This window comes from Rhinopithecus roxellana, chromosome 8 (genome assembly GCF_007565055.1).
Source record: "Rhinopithecus roxellana isolate Shanxi Qingling chromosome 8, ASM756505v1, whole genome shotgun sequence".
NCBI classification, from domain to species: Eukaryota; Metazoa; Chordata; class Mammalia; order Primates; family Cercopithecidae; genus Rhinopithecus; species Rhinopithecus roxellana.
The window spans coordinates 54,122,072-54,141,533 of record NC_044556.1 but is presented as its reverse complement, the minus strand read 5'-3'; the positions used below and the strand labels follow the sequence as shown (position 1 = coordinate 54,141,533).

The following is a 19,462-nucleotide window of genomic DNA, read 5'->3' as shown; positions in this document are numbered from 1 at the left end:
CAGGGAAGCCTGGCTTAGAAGCTAATCCTGTTATCGGCACTGGAGAGTAAGCATTCAATGGGGAAGTGAATATTGTTTGGAGAATATTTGCTAAAGAACTGTTTCAGGTCTAATAGCTACCATGGTACTCAGCAGTGCTTAAAAAAGAGAGAGAGAGAGAGAGAGAGGAAGGAAGGAAGGAAGAAAGAAAAGAAGGAGGGAAGGAGGGAAGGAAAGGAAGGAAAGAAGAAAGTAAGGGAAAGGAAGGAAGAAGGAAGAAGGAAAAGAAAGGAAAGAAGGAAGGAAGGAAAAGAAAGGAAGGAAGGAAGGAGGGAAAGAAGGAAAGAAGGAAGAAGGAAAAGAGAAATAAAGAAAGGAAAAGAAAAGGAAAGTAAAGGAAAGGAAAGGAAAAAGTAAAAAGTCCAATTCACTGCAATTCCAGTCCTCAATGAAATTACATTACCGGAACTGACAGGCAATGAAATGAAAATTACATGCAAGGACAAACGAGGAAAAGGAAAGAAAACGGGAAAAAAAACCCAAGCAGTGCTGGTTTTCTTGATGGCTGTCTGACCTCTTGTGTCTGGCATTAGGTATTGCAGTTTCTGGTAACTGAAAGGAAGATTTTCATGACAAAACGAATAGTAATTTATGAGATAGATATTACCTCCATTTTAGAGAGGTTGTATCTTTTCTAAGATCACTTAACAAATATTATTTCAAGGGTGAAATAAAAGAGAGGACAGTTCTTAATTAGAAATTCCAGTAGGAGGGAAAAATATAGAAGAAGAAATCTTTGAAATATGAATGAGAATTCTCAATTAATTCATTCATTCTATTCATTTAAACAGTAATAAAAGTAAAGAAAGATTAAAATCCCAAGAATAAAATGGCATATCAAGTTTAATATTTGATAGAGAAGGAAAAACTCACTATTAGACACATTAAAGTGAAATCGAAGATCATGAAGGGAGACCATCTTTCAACTATTCACAAAAAAACTCAGCTGTGAAGGAGGATCAGCTTGACATTAGACATCTCAGTAAGAAACCTACACATAAAATGCTAGCGACTTAATATGTTTTATATCATTGAAGGAAAATAACTTTAAACCTGCAATTCTATATTTAGTTCAACTATCATTTAAATTAATCTAAAATAAAAAAGACTGCAAAAGGTTTACCACTCAAAGACCATCTTTAATGAGAACACTTAAAATCTGCTCTCTTAGCAATTTTCAAATACGCAAAATACTTTTGCAGAAAATATTCTAGCAAGAAGAGAAACTTGGGAGAGTGCCATGTGTTTTAAATATACAAGAAGGATGAGTAATTGACTCAGTAAAGTATACTGTTATTTAAATGATAAAGGACCCAAAAGAGTAAATAACAATTAAAATTTTAGGTAATATCAGAAAATCTGATGGGATTGGTGATGGTGACAGAAGAGAAATGAGAGTATGCTAAATTATAACAATTGATGTATTTACAATATTATAGAGAAAAGTAAAAATACAGGGCCTAGGAAGTTATGGGTAAACACTAAAATTTATTTAATAGAGCTTTCAAATTAACAGAAGTAAATTTAATCCATTCAATGGAAAGAAGAAAAGGAGGAAAAAAAGGAAAAAATGTATAGTAAATGGAAAGAATGGTATAAGATGGCAGAGAGAAATTCCAATAGAACAAATTATAATAAACATGTATATTGAACTCACCAAACAAAAGGAGAGAATCTTAAATTGGAAAAAAAAAAAAAGATCCAGCAATATTGTGTCCACAGAAGGCAGAGAAAAAAGGTGTGAAAACTTGAAAATGAAAGGACAGAAAATTATATACTGGGAAAGTATGAATAAAAGCTGGGATAGCATATTAATATGATGTAAAATATAAATAAAGGCAAAACTAATAAGAGATAAGGAGGAATACTTTATAAAATAAAGGAAACAAATGAAGATGATAAAATAGTAATAAAATATATACACATAAAAACATAAACTCAAAACAGTTAAAATAAGAATGGTAAAATAAAAACAAGTTAATATACGATTATAATCAGAAAGCTAAACACTATTATATATAGAATTAAAATGAAAGATTTCTCTTTCTCTGATGCTGATAGATCAAATAGATAAAAAATACAAATCTATAAAAACATTTGCTTTATATAATCTATAATCTTGAATACATCTGGGAAAGAGGTAAAGAGAATGAGCTTTAAAATGAATAGAAAGAGCAATTCAAACAAATGAAATAGTCACAGAATGTTCACATATACCAGGTCAGCAAGGAAACCTCAGAAATTGAAGTCAAGCTGTTATCCAAACTTAACGTGTTATAGTTTGATATCTATACTAAAATAACTAAAAATGTATGTTTGAAAACAATTATAAACTACTAAGTAGTTTTTGGATTGAAGAAGATACTTTTACAAGAATTAAAAATACTTTGACCTGAACAGGAATAAACACTATTTGTGTTAAAACTTATGGGATATAGCTAAAATAGTACTTTGAGATAAATTCGTAACTTTAAATATAGTTATTAGAAAATAATAAGCATTGCAAACAAGTCAGATAAGCCCCCCTAAAAGGAGGCTGGAAATCAAATAAATAGAGAATAACAATTTAAAAACAGTAACAAAAAAGATTAACAAAACCAAAAGCTGGCTTTGAAAAGACTAATAAGATAGATAAGATCAATACATATAAAAGGGTAAGATCCAAATAAGACACAGAGTGAGAAAGGAGATGTGGCTACAGTCACAAGAAAGCATTAAAATAATGCAAGAATATTACGAACTATCTGCCAATAATTGTGAAAACAGACAAAATTGATAAACTTCTGGAAAAACAAAAAAGGTCAAAATTGGCAAAACATTTTAATAAATCAATGAGTGTTAATATTTAAATAGTAATTGAAGATGTCCCCCTACTCCAACCCACCCTGCCCCAGAGTCTCAAACTCAGTTTTATAAGAAAGTACTGTAATAAAAAATGTCAAGGAACAGATAAGTTTATTTTATTTGTTTGTTTGTTTATTTATTTATTTGAGATAGGGTCTCACTCTGTCACCCAGGCTGGAGTTCCCTGACACGATCTTGGCTCACTGCAACCTCCACCTCCCGGGTTCAAGCAATTCTCCCACCTCATCCTCCTGAGTAGCTGGGATTATAGGCATGTGCCACCACACCTGGCTACGTTTTTGTATTTTTGTAGAGACGGGGTTTCACCATGTTGGCCAGCCTGATCTCGAGCTCCTGACCTCAAGTGATCCTCCCACCTAGGCCTCCCAAAGTGCTTGGATTACAGGTGTGAGCCACCACACACAGGCAGGAACAAATAACCTTTACCTTAAGAAGTTGTTGCAGAAAATGGTAAAAGGAGAAAGACTTTTCTTCGCTTTATATGAACGGTATAACCATGATTCAGTAAATTATAGTCCCATTTGGTTTATGAGTTTTAATGCAAAAATCTTAAATGAAATATTAACTTACCAAATTCCACAGTTTATGAAAAATAATATGATATGATCAAGTTAAACAATGCAAGGATGAAATGATATCAACAATTTTATTAAGGTAACTTACCTTTATAATGGAGTGAAGACAAAAGGAATGTGACTATCTCAATAGATGTAGAAAAAAATCACAATAAATGTCAAAATATTTCTGGTAAAAATTACAGGCTTTAACAAGGCTACAACAAACATCATGTTTAAATAGAGAAAATTTCTAAGCAGTCCCTGTAATACTGAGAACAGCGTAAGAATACTCACTATCATGACTATGAACTGTTTAATGTGTAGAGGAGGCCCTAACCAATGGGTAAACACAAAAAATAAATGAGCATAGGTATTGCAAGGAAAGAGAATAAAACATTATTATTTATAGCTGACAAAATTATTTACGTAGAAAACACAATAGAATCAACAAGCAAACTAGTAGATCTAATGAGAGGGTTAACATTTCACCAACACCATAGCCTATTAGAAATGTAATAAAACATAAGATATCATTTACAGCAACTAGAAATAGGAATTAATCTAACAGAATATACAAGACTTTGGTTGTGAAAATTCACAACTCCATGAAAGGGCAGAAAAGATGACCCGAGAATATGATGCGGCATGTTTATGCATGGGAAAGCATCGCAAGAGTGTCAGTTCTCTCCTGTTTACAAATTTGTTGCAAGTTCATTCAAAATTCCAAAAAGAGATTTTGAGCAATTTCACATATTTATTATAAAATGTATATGGAAGAATCAAGGTCCATGAATACCTAAGTCAGTTTTGAAAAGTAAAAGAGGACATTTGTCCTATGCACCAGACACAGGGAGTAGTAGCTGTAAATTACTGTGACCCCAAATCTCACAATGGTCCACATTTGGGGGCTCCAGTCACAATGTCTGTTAGTCTGTTCATGTTACCTCTAAGTCTAGAGCTCCTCTCTTTAAAAACTCTGAAGATAAGTTCAGTGGGGTGAAATGAATTACTACAATTTTTTGATAGGTAAGAGAAAGGGCACAGAATTTGGTACCTTTCAAACTAACCCGGTCCTAATTCACATTTTGAACTAGCAGAAAAATCCAACAAATCAATTTCAATAAACCTTAAAAACCAGTTCAACAAACCTCCCTCAGCAATGTGCTTCCAGTCCATTTCTATGAACTAGGCACAGCTCTGAGCAGCACAAATTTCTACACACTGTGGAAGATACAAGGGAGACCCAACTGTGCTTTGATGGCACTTAGAACCTAATTGGGAACAGAAATCACACATAGAATATTTCAGAAATCTCCACATACGTCACTGTGCAGAACCACATTAATGCTGTTGAAGTGGTCGATGCATAAGTGGAATTAAGCAAAATCAGGGAGAAAGTGTGACTGGGGCAATACTCACCAGGAAGTTTAAGAAAGAAAGAAGAACCAGAAGGAGAGCAGCCCAGGCTGGAGGGAGAAGGGTGCATGTGTGGGTCCAGCAGGTACAGAGAAGGTGCTGATTTGTATGCATCTCCATCACTCCCAATCCCTCACCTTCACCTAACACAAGCAGGCTCAACAGAGAGACTGGGGCAATGTCTATCATCCTACCCAACCACATAGACAAAGAAACTAAGACCTGGAGATGGGAAGAAATGTGTTCAAAGTCACATAGCCGCAGGACTGGAACTCGGGGCTTCAAACTCACAGACAAGTGTGCCCTCCTCTGTATGAAGCTGCCCCTCTGACTGCATGGTCCGAAGGAGGGTGTCAACCACGATGTAGGGCGGTATCTTTAACAAGTCAAGGGGAAAAGGTTCAGGCTGTCCCATTCCAAGAAAGAAGAGTGAAACTGGAGAGGGCTTTGAAATTGCTCCTAGTGTATGTCTGGGAGGCAGGGATGTGGAGAGTGACCTCTGGTGCTGGTGGGCAAAACATCTTCAGTTACACAAACAGGAGAGTCTGAATTGTCCACTAGAGTTTGGTGCTCTGGACCTATGCCTGCAGAAGTGGGTCACCAGCGAGAACTGTTACTCATCTCCTTAACTTGCTTTGTCCGGCAGCCTTATCTTCAAGGCAAGACATCCACATAATCGCTGTTACTGTTCTTTGGAGGGGAAAAAAAGCAGAAGACCAGCCATGAGACCACACCCAGAAGTCATATCAAACAACCCCACTCAAAGGAAAGAAGACCCCTCCCCAGGCACAGAGCCAATTTGATGCCACCTCAAAATTATATCTTCAAAGGCTGGGGTACTACAGGGAGCCCTCCTAACAAAACAGGGGATCCCTTTATAAGCCAAGCCTCAGAGATTCCGGCACAAGTGTCTCCATTCACCAGTGAGAAACCTGCGCCTCCCTTGGAGTGAGAACATCTGAAGCTTGTTCTAAGAAAGCAACAGGAATGGGAGGAAGAGGTTGATGGGGAAGATTTCCTCGTTGGTAGCTGAGAATTTTGGAGCCCGCTGTGTCAGCACTGACCCGGTATGGAAAGTTGGTGGAGTGAGATTCATGCCCAGGTCTTGGGGAAGATTTCTGAGGGTTCTCCTCCTGGGATTTGTGATTCTTTTCTCATTGTTGAGACAAGTACTACCACCACCCCAACCAGTCCCAGCAACTCATCTGGGTTTGCCTAAGGGCTGCAGCACAGATATATTCCTGGGTTTCTAGATCTGCCACATTTTATACTTTTTATTCCATAAATTTGTTGGGGGGGGGGGAGTAGCTGTGGGACTACATCTGCAGCTGGACTTATAGAAAGTGATTTTTTGTGTGTGTCCATGAGTACATACTGCCCTTCATGGGGACTGGGGGGACAGGGACACAATGGTAGGGAAGGGAGTTGTATTTTATGCTTAGTCTTGCTGGGGAGATGAGAAGCCGGCTATGGCAGCCTAAAGGGTGACTTTGCTGCAGACAGAGTAGAATGGCATGGAGTGAGCGCAGGCTCCCAGAGAACTCTCTGTCCTCTGTCCCTCTCCCTAGGGAGGACATCTGATCTCATCCCATCACCTGCCACTGATAACTGCAGTCCCTTTCACTGAGAATATAACCACACATTCCAACATGGGAAAACAGGATTAAGCCTTAAGTGTTTCTGGAAGTCTGAGTTAAATTCAAACCACATTGCAACTGATAATAAATTATTTCCTGAGAGCAGATTTCAAGGGTGTGGGTAAGGAAGAGTAGCTGCTCGTGATATAATTTGAGAGGCTTCAGCGGGGATTCTCTGCACTCAGATTTACTGACCATCTCTCATTTTCCACCGTGGCTTAATACCTTTAAAAATGTATCTGACATAATTTGACACCCAGAACTTTATAAATGGATGCTTAGCAAATATTGAGCAAAATGTAACAGTATAAGCTTTGGGGAGGGGTTGAAGGGCTAAAGTGATTTTTTCATTTGAAAACCTGCCCATTTGCCCATTTATTCTCAAACTTGAATCGTCTGCATAAGGTCACAGAATGAATTTGAAGTCAGCTGTCTGCCCAGGAACCACTCTTGCTATCCTGGCTTCAAACACAGCAAGCTCTATGTCTTGGCCCTCAGGGACTAAAAGACACCACTTCTCAACAAAATGGAAATTGGTCTTAGTAGGATGAAGCTTTTTCGAGATAATGTCATAGAAAAGAGCATTTATCTGTATTGACTTTACAAAGGCATTGGTGGAAATAGGATTAAGATTCCTTTCTGAGCCACATGTGAGAGATTTTACCATAAATGTTTCCAACTCTAATTTCAATCCTCTCCATCTCAAGCTGGGGCTGGTTCTCTTTATTGGCTTTAAAAGGTGAACCACCATCCCCTGATTTGGTTTTTCAAATTTGGAGATCAGTTCCTTTAGGCTTGGAAAGACCTGTTTTGGAGAACCTTCTGCCGTCTGCAAAAATACAAGAAAGGAGATCACTCATTATCATGCAATTGCGTGTGAAATGTGACACTTCTCAAAGCAGTCGTTTTTTTGGGGCTACCCCTATGAGCTGAAAAACTGAAAACATGAGTGGCGGGAGCTCACACCACTTCCGGTTCACAGAAACTCTCATTTCTAAGACCAACCTCTGACTTGAGCCACTCTTAGTAAAGAGGATTTGCAGTCAAGGGATCCCAGTGCAGTCCATAGTATTGAGTGAACCCCATCCTTGGCAAGTTTATCTGGGGCAGTACTCGCAGATACACTGTGAAGGGTAACCCTACAAGAGCTTATGTCTGTACCCTACAGGCAGGCTTTGCCGATAGGGGACTATCGGAAGTGGACTTCTGATGGGAATGCAAAAACGCAATTTAAAAAAAAAAAATTCCAACTCTTATTTTAAGTTCAGGGGTACATGTGCAGGATGGGCAGGTTCCTTACATAGGTAAACACGTGCTGTGGTGGTTTGCTGCACAGATCATCCCATCACCCAGGTATTAAGCCCAGCATTCACTAGCTATACTTCCTGATTCTCTCCCTCCTCCCACCCTGAGCCCTCCAACAGACCCCAGCGTGTGTTGTTCTCTGTGTGTCCATGTGTTCTTATCATTCAGCTCCCACTTACAAGTGAGAACATGCGGTATTACAAGTGAGAACATGCGGTACACAGTGGAGTAACAGTGAGGGTTATTCAAAAGTAGAACCCAGCCGGGTGCGGTGGCTCACGTCTGTAATCCCAGCACTTTCGGAGGCCGAGGTGGGCAGATCACGAGGTCAGGAGATTGAGACCATCCTGTCTAACAGGGTGAAACCCCGTCTCTACTGAAAATACAAAAATTAGCTGCGGGTGATGGCGTGCACCTGTAGTCCCAGATGCTGGGTGGCTGGGGGAGTGTGGGGGCTGAGGCAGGAGAATCGCTTGACCCCGGGAGGCGGATGTTGCAGTGAGCCCAGATCGCGCCAATGCACTCCAGCCTGGGCAACAGAGTGAGACTCCTTCTAAACAAAACAACAACAAAAAAGTAGAATCCAAGCCCGGAATCTTCCTGTTTCTTCCTATTTCTTCCTATTTCTCTTCAGGGAAAAACCAGGTTAACTCGATCTGACTCTCATCTCTGCATTGTGCTTTCCTTTTTAGAATGCTTTCATACAGTCATGGCTCAGGTAAAACACATGTTCCCAGGTTCTTCTCCCCCAACTTTTTTGTTGCTGTTGTTGCCGTCCTTTTTTGTTCTTACCTGTATCCTGTAATACCCATGTTTCTCTCTGAAGATTCGGTACGTGTAGACAATATTTTTAAACCTGTGGGAAAAAAAATGACTGTTTGAATCATAATGTTCTATGCAAAAAAGGTAACATCTATCGTTATATTTCATATGCAATACTTTGTTAATCTTCAATCCTCCCCAAAAAAACTCTTTTTTTTTAGACGGAGTATCACTCTGTCGCCCAGGCTGGAGTGCAGTGGCGCGATCTCGGCTCACTGCAACCTCCACCTCCTGGGTTCAAGCGATTCTCCTGCCTCAGGATCCTGCATAGCTGGGATTACAGGCACTCACCATCATGCCCATTAGAATGGCTATTATCAAAAAAGACAAAGGATATAGAGAAAGGGAAACCCTTGTACAATGCTGATGGGAATGTAAATTAGTATAGCCATATGAAAAACAGTACGGAGGTTCCTCAAAAAATTAAAAATAGAATTACTGGCCAGGGGTGGTGGCTCACGCCTGTAATCCCAACACTTTGGGAAGCTGAGGTGGGCAGATCACGAGGTCAGGAGTTCCAGACCAGCCTGGCCAACATGGTGAAACTCCGTCTCTACTAAAAATACAAAAATTAACTGGGTGTGGTGGCATGTGCCTGTAATCCCAGCTACTCGAGAGGCTGAGGCACGAGAATCGCTTGAACCCAGGAGGTGGAGGTTGCAGTGAGCGAAGATCATGCCACTGCACTCCAGTCTGGGTGACAGAGCAAGACTCTGTCTGAAAAAAAATGTACATATGTATATCTATGTGTGTGTGTATACATATATATAATTACTATATAACCTCACTACTGTGTATATAACTGTGTATATATCCAGTGGAAATGAATCTAGTATGTTGAAGAAATATCTGCACTCCCACTTCTATTGCAGCATTAGTCACAATAGCCAAGACATGGAATCAAGCTAAGTTGATTAATAGATGAATGAAGAAAGTTACACACACACACACACACACACACAAAATGGAATATTATTCAGCCATAGAAAAATAAAATCCTGTTACTTGCAACAACATGGATAAATCTGGAGGATGTTATCCTAAGTGAAATAAGCCAGGCACAGAAAGAAAAATACCACATGGTCTCACTCATATGTGGCATCTAAAAAAAGTTGATCTCATAAAACTAAAGAGTAGAATGGTGGTTCTCAGGCACTGACAGTGAGAGGGAGAGGACTGGGTAGATATTTGTCAAAGAATACAAAATTTCAGTTAGATCTATTGTACAACATGATGACTATAGTTAATAACCATATATTCTTAGGCAGGGCACAGTGGCTCAGGCCTGTAATCCCAGCACTTTGGGAGGCCGAGGTAGGTGGATCACCTGAGGTCAGGAATTCAAGACCAGCCTGGCCAACATGGTGAAACCCTGTCTCTACTAAAAATACAAAAGTTTGCTGGGTGTGGTGGCACATGCCTGTAATCCCAGGTACTCAGGCAGCTGAGACAGGAGAATTGCTTGAACGCAGGAGGTGGAGGTTGCAGTGAGCCGAGATGGTGCCACTGCACTCCAGCCTAGGCGACAGAGTGAGACTCCATCTCAAAAAAATAAAACCAAATAATAACCATATATCATATTTTTGAAAAATGCTGAGAGGAGAGTTTGTTTTCTCACTACAAAAATGATAACTTGATGAGGTAATGCGTATGTTAATTAGCTAGATTTAGTCATTCCATGACGTATATGTATTTTAAAACATCACATTGCACACAATAAGTACATGCAATTTTATCTATCAAATAAAATAAAATGAATTAGACTGTATAATTTAAATATGTACAGTTTATTTTACTTGAAGTAGACGTTAGTTAAGTCTTTGAAAATAAAAAAGTAAAATCTGCTGTTGAGCCTCAATAAAAAAAGAAAAGAAAATACACGGATGGCAAATAAGCACTCGTAAAAATACTCAGTATCATTAGTCATTAGTGAAATGCAAATTCAACTCACAATGAGATATCACTACACACTTACTAATACAGTTAAAATGTAAAAGACTGACTGTTCCACATGTTGGTAAGGATGTGGAGAAATCAGAACTCATGTAATGCCCATAGGAATGGTGAGATAGCATGATCACTTTGGAAAACAGTTTGGCAGTTTCTTAAAAAAAGATAAGCCTCCACAGAACACACAACTTAGCTGTTCTAATCCTGATTATTTACCCAGGAGAAATGAAAGCATATGCCCACACAAGGACTTAGTCACAAATATTCATAGCAACTTTAGTTGTAATAGTTATAAATGAGTAAGTAATCTGGGATGCATCCCTATAATGGAGCACTATTCAGCAATGCAAAAGGATGAACTATTGATGCATGCAACAACATAGATGGATCTCAAAATAATTATTCCAAATAAAAGAAGTCAGACAAAAACGACTATATACTCTATGATTTGATTTATATTAAATTCTGGAGAAATACACATTAATCTATAGTGCCAGAAAGCCCATTGCGGTGGCCTGGAGTCTGGGCATAGGTGGGAGGTATGGTAACGAGAAATTACAAAGGGGTGCAAGGGAAGTTTTGGAGTGATAGAGTCTCGCTCTGTCGCCCAGGCTGGAGTGCAGTGGCCGGATCTCAGCTCACTGCAAGCTCCGCCTCCCGGGTTTAGGCCATTCTCCTGCCTTAGCCTCCCGAGTAGCTGGGACTACAGGCGCTCGCCACCTCGCCCGGCTAGTTTTTTGTATTTTTTAGTAGAGACAGGGTTTCACCAGGTTAGCCAGGATGGTCTTGATCTCCTGACCTTGTGATCCGCCCGTCTTGGCCTCCCAAAGTGCTGGGATTACAGGCTTGAGCCACCGCGCCCGGCCTGGTCGGGTTAGTTTCATAGGTGTACATACATATGTCAAAATCCATCAAATTGTACACTTTTTATTTTATGTCAATGATACCTCAATAAAACTGTAAGATATATTCATGGCATTAAAAGGTAGATGAATATAATTTATCTTTCCAATATATAAACTAAATTTTAATTCCTTATACACAAATACATGGTGTTTCCATGATTGGTTTTTGGCATCAGATAGAAAAAGTCCTATTTTTGCAGTTATATTCTCAAGAAATATGTGGTGTCTTGATTCTCAGTGTGAGCCTGATACCCAGTGGACCCTACCTTTTTGTTTATTCTATGGAAATCATTGTCATCATTTATGAGAAATACACTGGGCTTATAAAAATCATTTAAAAATCTTAGGCATTAATTTCTCAGTTGAGGTTCGAAAAGGCTGGAATACAGGGCCTCTAAGTTTTCCCATATCTTTGAATTGTTTTACTCTGTCTATTTAGCTTTCAAGCTGTGCACGGGTCTCTGAGTCCTTGCTCAGTGCATGAACAGTCCACAGATTAGCATAGTCTCATGTTGTGGCCATTGTTGTGGGGAAAGTTGTTTGTGTTCGAGTTTTTATTTTAAGTAACCTTCAAAAGATCAGTTGAAGGAAATGGAATCAACTGCACCCTATAATATCAACAATGTGTTCTGCATTTTTTCGTGCCATGATGCAAGTGAGGAACCCAAGTCAATAAAAAAATATTTTAAGCATTTTGACTTCTGGCCTTATCACGGCTCCTGATCTCAGTGTATGTTGGTGCAACCTTTTGTGGTACTAATTTGTCAGTGTGCTTGAAGATTTCTAAACTTTATCCTAACTAGAGAATGAGGCAAACTTTCACAGATGTAAGTACAAAAATGTTAATCATTCCAAATTACACTGAGTCCACTGGACTAAATTGGAAATGAAAATTGAAAATAACCTAATGTATGATATGTATACATTATGATATTTCAAATCAATAAAATACTAAGCAGTCATAAAGGGATGACCTGCTTTCTTTGATGGGGAAGGATACCTACAATTATGGAAAAAACAGGTTGCAAGCGATCATGTATAATGAACCATTTATGTACATTTATTGGCTTATAGATGCAAAGAGAAAAGCCTGGAGAGATGTATGCCAAAATATTAAAAATGGTGATTTCAGAGTGGTGAGACTGATACAATTTCTGTTTTGTTTTTTATACCTTTCTCTATATTTGATTTTTCTAAAATGAACTTTCATTAGCTTGATAAACCACCACAACAAAATGGATCATTTCTTTTCTTTCTGTTCTCTACAATCCTTCCAAAAGTCTCAGAATCTGAGACCCATAAGTGACTCTCAAGGCGATAGATAGACATTGCCATTATTCTTCTTAATGAGAGCACACAGTAGTTTAGGGCTCAGGTCTTCCTCACCTGCAGCCTTCCTATGGCTTTGCAACATCTTCCTTTTCTTCACACTTACAGATGAACCCTTTGCGCCTCCTAATACCTACTCCATTTAATTCTACTGGTGATAAAGGCCGACTTAGTTTAGACACTCACAAAGTCACACTACACAGACAAATTTTACACACTGGAGTTTTCTAGACACTCTATTGTATTGTAAGATCAGAAAACATTTCCTGTCCACAGTTACCACATAGCTTTCTGGTTAGTGATATATGCTCCTATGTCAGCTCTCTCTGTGACTTCCTTCCTTTATTTCTAACCTTCCTCACAGTATTTTCATCACTAGATATTTAGCTTTGTGAAAGTGCTAAAGTATCGGGGGAACCAGCCCCCAATATTTCAATGTAGGTTCTTTTCTATTTTCCCTAAGTGTCGGCCTGTCTGAGAAATAAAGGAAAAGAGTGGAAAAGAGTACAAAAGAGAGAAATTTTAAAGCTGGGTGTGGGAGACCCATTTTAATGCAGCAGAGAAGAAGGGGACACTGCATATCAGAGTCCACTCCCAAGCCCTAGGTCCTAGGTCCCCTGCTTGGGCATTTTATAACACAGATCCTAGGTGAATACCTGAAACATATTTCAGTGAAGCTGGGGACATTGGTAAGAGACGGAATGTAATAATGTGTTAGCAATTTGGCCCTAGGCAAGTTATTAAACAAGAAATTACAGTTTATTTTCTCACAAAGTAGTGATCATGTCACCTACTGCAAAGGGATTGCAAAGGACAAATAAGATAATGCATGTACCATGCTTAGCAAAATGTTTGGCTCATAGAAAACACCTACATGGTAACTTTTTTTCTGTGTCAGTGAAGACAAGCAGGCTAACACTTGTATCATAATAGTAATTCTTGCTTTGCTTGCAAAGGGTTGTATCTTGAAGCATGAATGGTTGATGCGACCTCTTCAGAGAAACCTTTCCTGTACCCAACGGAAAGCACCCACTGTGTCTCTCCCTGTCATATGACTCTGTTTCATTTTCATCATATTTTCTCCTCTTACTGAAATGAACTTCATGAGGGCAGAAACATTGCCAGTAGTATTTATCACTGTATTACCAGTGCTTAGGACCACGCATGGAACATAATAAGTGCTCAATGTATGCTTGTTGAATGAATGAAGGTTCCACTCATTCTCCTAAAGTCTCAGCTCCAATATCTGGTTCTCCCCTTTTTGCTGTCAGCTCTGCAGTGCCCTAATGATAGTCCAATCATCACAATTATCATGCGCATCACAGTGTCTGTTTACTTCTTTATTTTCCCCACTAGGCTCTGAGCTGTGTTGAAGGCATCAACCGAGTGTCTAGCACACTGACGTATGAGAGAATTCAAATATCTGTTGAACAAGAAGAATTTAATAGTCCATACTTATCTGTGTGATAATAAGTTTTTACAAGGCCCTATGAGGAGGTAGCTTCAGGGGTCACTTGACCTGAGCCTCAAGCCTGAGGGTGAATGAAATTTTGTTTGCCTTTCAGTGACATGCATAGGAAGGTGGGTGAGACCTGATTATGTGTGGGGCTTAACGAATATTTATTTTTGCCTCTCCACTTGATTTATTTTCATTTTTTAGCATTTCTTTTCTTTTCTTTTCTTTTTTCTTTTTTCTTTTTTTTTTGAGATGGAGTCTCGCTCTGTAACCCTGCTGGAGTGCAATGATGCGATCTTGGCTCACTGCAACCTCCGCCTCCTGGGTTCAAGCAATTCTCCTGCCTCAGCCTCCTGAGTAGCTGGGACTACAGGCTTGTGCCACCACACCCAGCTAATTTTTGTATTTTTAGTAGAGACAGAGTTTCACCATGTTGGCCAGGATGGTCTCGATCTCTTGACCTGGTGATCTGCCCACCTCAGCCTCCCAAAGTACTGGGAATACAGGTGTGAGCCACCACGCCTGGCCCATTTTTTAGCATTTCTTAGTGACCTTTGCTTTAGATGAATACGCAAGATGGGCTGATGCACCACAGAACAGCTGAGAATAAATATCAATTTTCAAAGAGAATCCCAATATAGGCTGGGTGCAGTGGCTCATGTCTGTAATCCCAGAACTTTGGGAGGCTGAGGTGGGTGGATCACTGGAGCCTGGGAGCTCAAAATCATTCCTGGGCGACATAGCGAGACCCCATGTCTACAAAAAATTTAAACATTAACCAGGCATGGTAGTGTGCACCTGTAGTCCCAGACACTCAGGGGGTCTGATACAGGAGAATCTCTTGAACTCAGAAGGTTGAGGTTGCAGTGAGCCATGATCACACCATTGCACTCCAGCCTGGGAGTTGGAGTGAGACACTGTCTAAAAAGAATAAAGAAGAAAGAAGAAAGAAAGAAAGAAAGAAAGAAAGAAAGAAAAGAAAGAAAGAAAGAAGAAAGAAAGAAAGAAAGAAAGAAAGAAAAGAAAGAAAGAAGGAAAGAAAGAAAGAAGAAAGGAGGAGGGAGGGGAGGGATGGAGGGTAGGGAGGGAGGTAGGGGGGGGGAGTAACAGGATGAGAGGATGAATTCCTATTCCTTAGGGAACGCAGAAGTCACTCTTCCTAATCCTCTCCCTCCCCTCCTCCCTCCCCTATCCCCCTACCCACCGACAGCTAATATAAGAAGAAATAAACTAGAAACTAAATCCCAATATTGATCATATACCCTGAGATCCTGTCCAAGGTCTGTCCTTGCACCTTCTTTTTTCCCTTCCCACTGCTTGCCCCAGCACAATTAGCTGTTCACCATCTCCTGTCCAGAGCCACAACAGTTTCCATTGCCATCATTTCCCAGCTTCATTGTCTTCTCCATATCAGATTGAAGTTCCTAAATTCACCAGTCTTGTCACTTCCCTGCTCAGAAATCATCCATGTTTCCCTGCTATCTATAGAACCATTCTTTTAAAACTCCGTGATCTTACCCCACCCTCCTTTTCCAAAAGCTGGTTTCCAAACTACATTTTAGGAACCTTGTATGTAAATCCTTTAAAATAGCCTACTTCTAGACTCCTGTTCCTACCTCCTCCCCTTCCTAAAATGCCCTCCATTCTATTTACATGTAATCAGATCTTATCCACTCTTTGTTTATTTTATTTGAGATGTAGAGTCTCTCTCTGTCTCACAGGCAATGGTGCGATCTCAGCTCACTGCAACCTCTGCCTCCTGGGTTCAAGTGATTCTCGTGCCTCAGCCTCCCAAGTAGCTGGGATACAGGTACACCCACCATGCCTGGCTAATTTTTGTATTTTTAGTAGATGGGGGTTTCGTTATGTTGACTAGGCTGGTCTCGAACTCCTGACCTCAGTGATCCGCCCACCTCAGCCTCCCAAATTGCTAGGATTACAGGCATGAGCCACCGTGCCTTGCCAATATATATTTTTCTTTAAATGGTACTGTGGATATAGGTATGAGAGAAATAGCCTGTATCTCCAGTACCATTTAAAGAAAGAAATATGTCCCTATGTATTCTATTAGTAATGACAATCACTTTTGTCTATAATCAGACTTCTGAGCCTATTCCAAGGCCCATTTGCGTACTTCCTTGTAAAATCCAGTTTTAGCAAAGAACCCTACTATGTCAGTTTGGCAAGGACTCCTCCCTCACCCTAGCTATCTGATCACTGTCAGATTCTGATCAGATTCCTCATCATCCACCATCCCCCAGGCAACATCTGATCACCCTGGCCTGTCTTCAGTTACAGTTCTGTTAGGCTGGCTTAGCCAGAATCCACTTTACCCCTGATGTTTCCTCTAAGTAATTTTCTATCTACTGACAGCCACACTGCTCCTTGGCCATAAATTCCCACTTCCCATGCTGGATTCAGAGTTGAGTCCAATCTATCTTCTGCACCGCAAGAGCTCATTGCAGTGGTCACTGTACCTTTGTGATGATCCTGAATAAAGTCCTCCCAACCATTATTTAACAAGTGACATTGAGCAATTTTTTTCTTTAAAAAGAGACACTTGAATTTTAATTTCTGTTACAGGTATAATAAAAGGTTCAGTGGTCCCTACTTTACAAAGAGGAACATACATAAAGATAGGAGGTTTCTAGTGATTTCTGTTCAGGATTGCTTTCTAAACTGGGCATAAACAAGTTCCTTCACCTGGGTCTCTTTGATACTGTGGCCTGGAATTTTTTTTTCTTTTTCTTTTCTCTTTTTGAGATGGAGTTTTGCTTTTGTTGCCCAGGCTGGAGTGCAATGGCGCGATCTCAGCTCACTGCAACCTCCGCCACCCGGGTTCAAGCGATTCTCCTGCCTCAGCCTCCCAAATAGCTGGGATTACAGGCATGCACCACCATACCTGGCTAATTTTGTATTTTTAGTAGAGATGGGGTTTCTCCATGTTGGTCAGGCTGGTCTCCAACTTTCGACCTCAGGTAATTCATCCGCCTCCGCTTCCCTAAGTGCTGGGATTACAGGAGTGAGACGCTACGCCCAGCCACTCTTTTTACTTTTTTTGGGACAGAGTCTCCCTCTATTGCCCAGGCTGGAGTGCAGTGGTGCAATTTCAGCTCACTGCAGCCTCTGCCTCCTGGGATCAAGTGATTCTCCTGCCTCAGCCTCTCAAGTAGCTAGTATTACAGGCACACGCCATCACACCAGCTTAATTTTTGTATTTTTGGTAGAGATGGGGTTTTGCCATATTGGCCAGGCTGGTCTTGAACTCCTGACCTCAAGTGATTCGCCTGCCTCAGCCTCCTAAAGTTTTGGGATTACAGGCATGAGCCACCACACTCAGCCTGGAATTTCATATTTAACTTAGACTCTGGAAATTCCAAATGAGTTTTAACACAAACAAATTATTTGAGAAATTCAGGTCTCCGTTTCTTTACTTATGAAATGGTGACTGCTTATGCTTGCCTTGATAGACTACAAGGATGAAAGGAAATGACGAATATTGAAGTCCTTTACAAATCTGACAAAATGTGAAATATGATTGTATTTATAGTTTAAGTATTGCAAGTGGATGCTGCGGAATAAGTAGTCCTTCAGATTGAAACTTCTTAAAGAACCCCTAGCCTTTTCCATACCAAATAAACAGATCTCTGGAGGATAGGACCTCTGACATTTATACCTTTTCTCCATCCCCCTGTACCCCTATACTTCCTGCAGCCCTTCCCTTCACCACCACCATATCCCTCCTGCTGCTGTAGAGTCTGCTTGCAGGACCTTTACACTAGGGAGAGCTGGCAGATGGAGGAGCATGGACGGATACATTCCTGTCCTGGCAGTGTCCATTATTTCTCACTCTACTCATTGAGACTCCAAAGTCAGAGTGAAATATTGAGGGATATGAATTCCTGTACTGTGTGGCAGCCATTGCCACATTCAACATACAATGTCAGATGTGTGCAAAATGAGGCTACTCACGAGACACAGAGGCACAGGACTCCTGGTATCGACTCACTGTCTCTTAACAGAAAGTTGCCATCCACCCCTTCCTTGAGCAGCAAGGTCTCACAGTCTTGCTTGGTCAGACGTCCGTGGTAGTAAGGCAGATCCATGGAGAACCCTCTTGTATCCCAGGTAGCCCTGTTGGCCTGAAATTCACCCCCAAGTCAAGGGACAGCTCTGAGGAGAGATGTGCAAGCAGCTGTACCTACTGTGGAAATACCTCTTCCTCTAGTGGTCTGTGAGACTCAGCCAGCTTCAAGATTCAGGAAATTAGGAGGGCGGGGTTATAAAATGACCAACACTTTTCACCCTCTTGGCCCACATGTGACTTGCAGAAGTGGGTAAAGCACATTTAAACACACAATGGAATCAGTGATGCTCATGGCTAGGGAGGCAATGCTGAAGTCAAGCTTCCTGGAACTGTGTTGAAGCCTTGTATGTTACCATGGACTATTATCACCTCTCTGGCTACTGGTATCCCTTCCAGGAAGCACACCACTGCTTTTGCTGTAATGGTACCCACTTTCTGCTGAAGTTGCCTAGGATTGGGCTGTGCTTACCTTAGACTGGGTGCTCAAAAAGCATTTGGATGCTGAGAGAATTGATATGCTCAGATACAGTGGGAAAATTGAAAGGGTGGGATTTCCATGGGTCAAATGACACTAAAAATGGAAGACATTAATGGGAATAAAAAACAGTGGGACACTATGGATGAGGACAGCCCATTCCATGGCTAAGGCTCCCAGCCACTGGTGAAAAAAGGCCATTTGAACACCTTCAAGCATTGTTCAAAGGGCTGGTGCAGGTGGGAGGGATATCTGGGTATACCCATACACCTACAGAAAAATCACTATATATCTCTCAAAAATGTTATCTATGAAAATAGAACTATGTGCTAATGATTCATCTTTACTTCTCTTAGCTTCTGCTTTTTTTTTTCTTCATCTCCGAAGTACCTGGAGATCTTAACTTCTTAACCTAGGTGTTTATTTCACCTTGCTCCTTTGCTTACCAGCAGTTTACTCACACTTGGGTGCATCTTCTATGGAACTTACTTGTAACAGATCTTTGTTCTTCCTTGGAATTCCCACTCTTTGCGTTTGGCATAGGGTAGTTTCACTGATTGAGGAACTTTTTATCAGAGAGATATGCTCTCAAATAGCAACTTTTCTTCTGTGGTTTTGG

The 19,462-nt window shown here is 40.4% G+C and overlaps 1 protein-coding gene across 1 annotated transcript; it reads right to left on the bottom strand.

Annotated features, from left to right (window-relative positions):
* Nucleotides 1–3,529: 3,529 nt before the first annotated feature.
* SH2D1B (SH2 domain containing 1B) lies at nucleotides 3,530–18,524 on the bottom strand. The gene is made up of 4 exons (XM_010365062.2): nucleotides 18,254–18,524; nucleotides 8,612–8,675; nucleotides 7,179–7,343; nucleotides 3,530–5,567 (listed from the first exon to the last, which is right to left on the bottom strand). Exons 1-4 carry the CDS (start codon nucleotides 18,385–18,387, stop codon nucleotides 5,532–5,534), a joined length of 399 nt encoding a protein of 132 aa, XP_010363364.1. The 5' UTR covers nucleotides 18,388–18,524; the 3' UTR covers nucleotides 3,530–5,531.
* Nucleotides 18,525–19,462: the final 938 nt, after the last annotated feature.

Bases quoted from the DNA above. Each gene is read 5' to 3' on its own strand.
- SH2D1B (XM_010365062.2), bottom strand. From the start codon at position 18,387: ATGGATCTGCCTTACTACCACGGACGTCTGACCAAGCAAGACTGTGAG. The intron at 8,676-18,253 runs GTGAGTAGCCTC...TTTTTCCCACAG, and splicing joins GTCCTGTGCCTCTGTGTCTC to GTTTAAAAATATTGTCTACA. The intron at 7,344-8,611 runs GTAAGAACAAAA...GTATTTTTGCAG, and splicing joins ATGGGTATTACAGGATACAG to ACGGCAGAAGGTTCTCCAAA.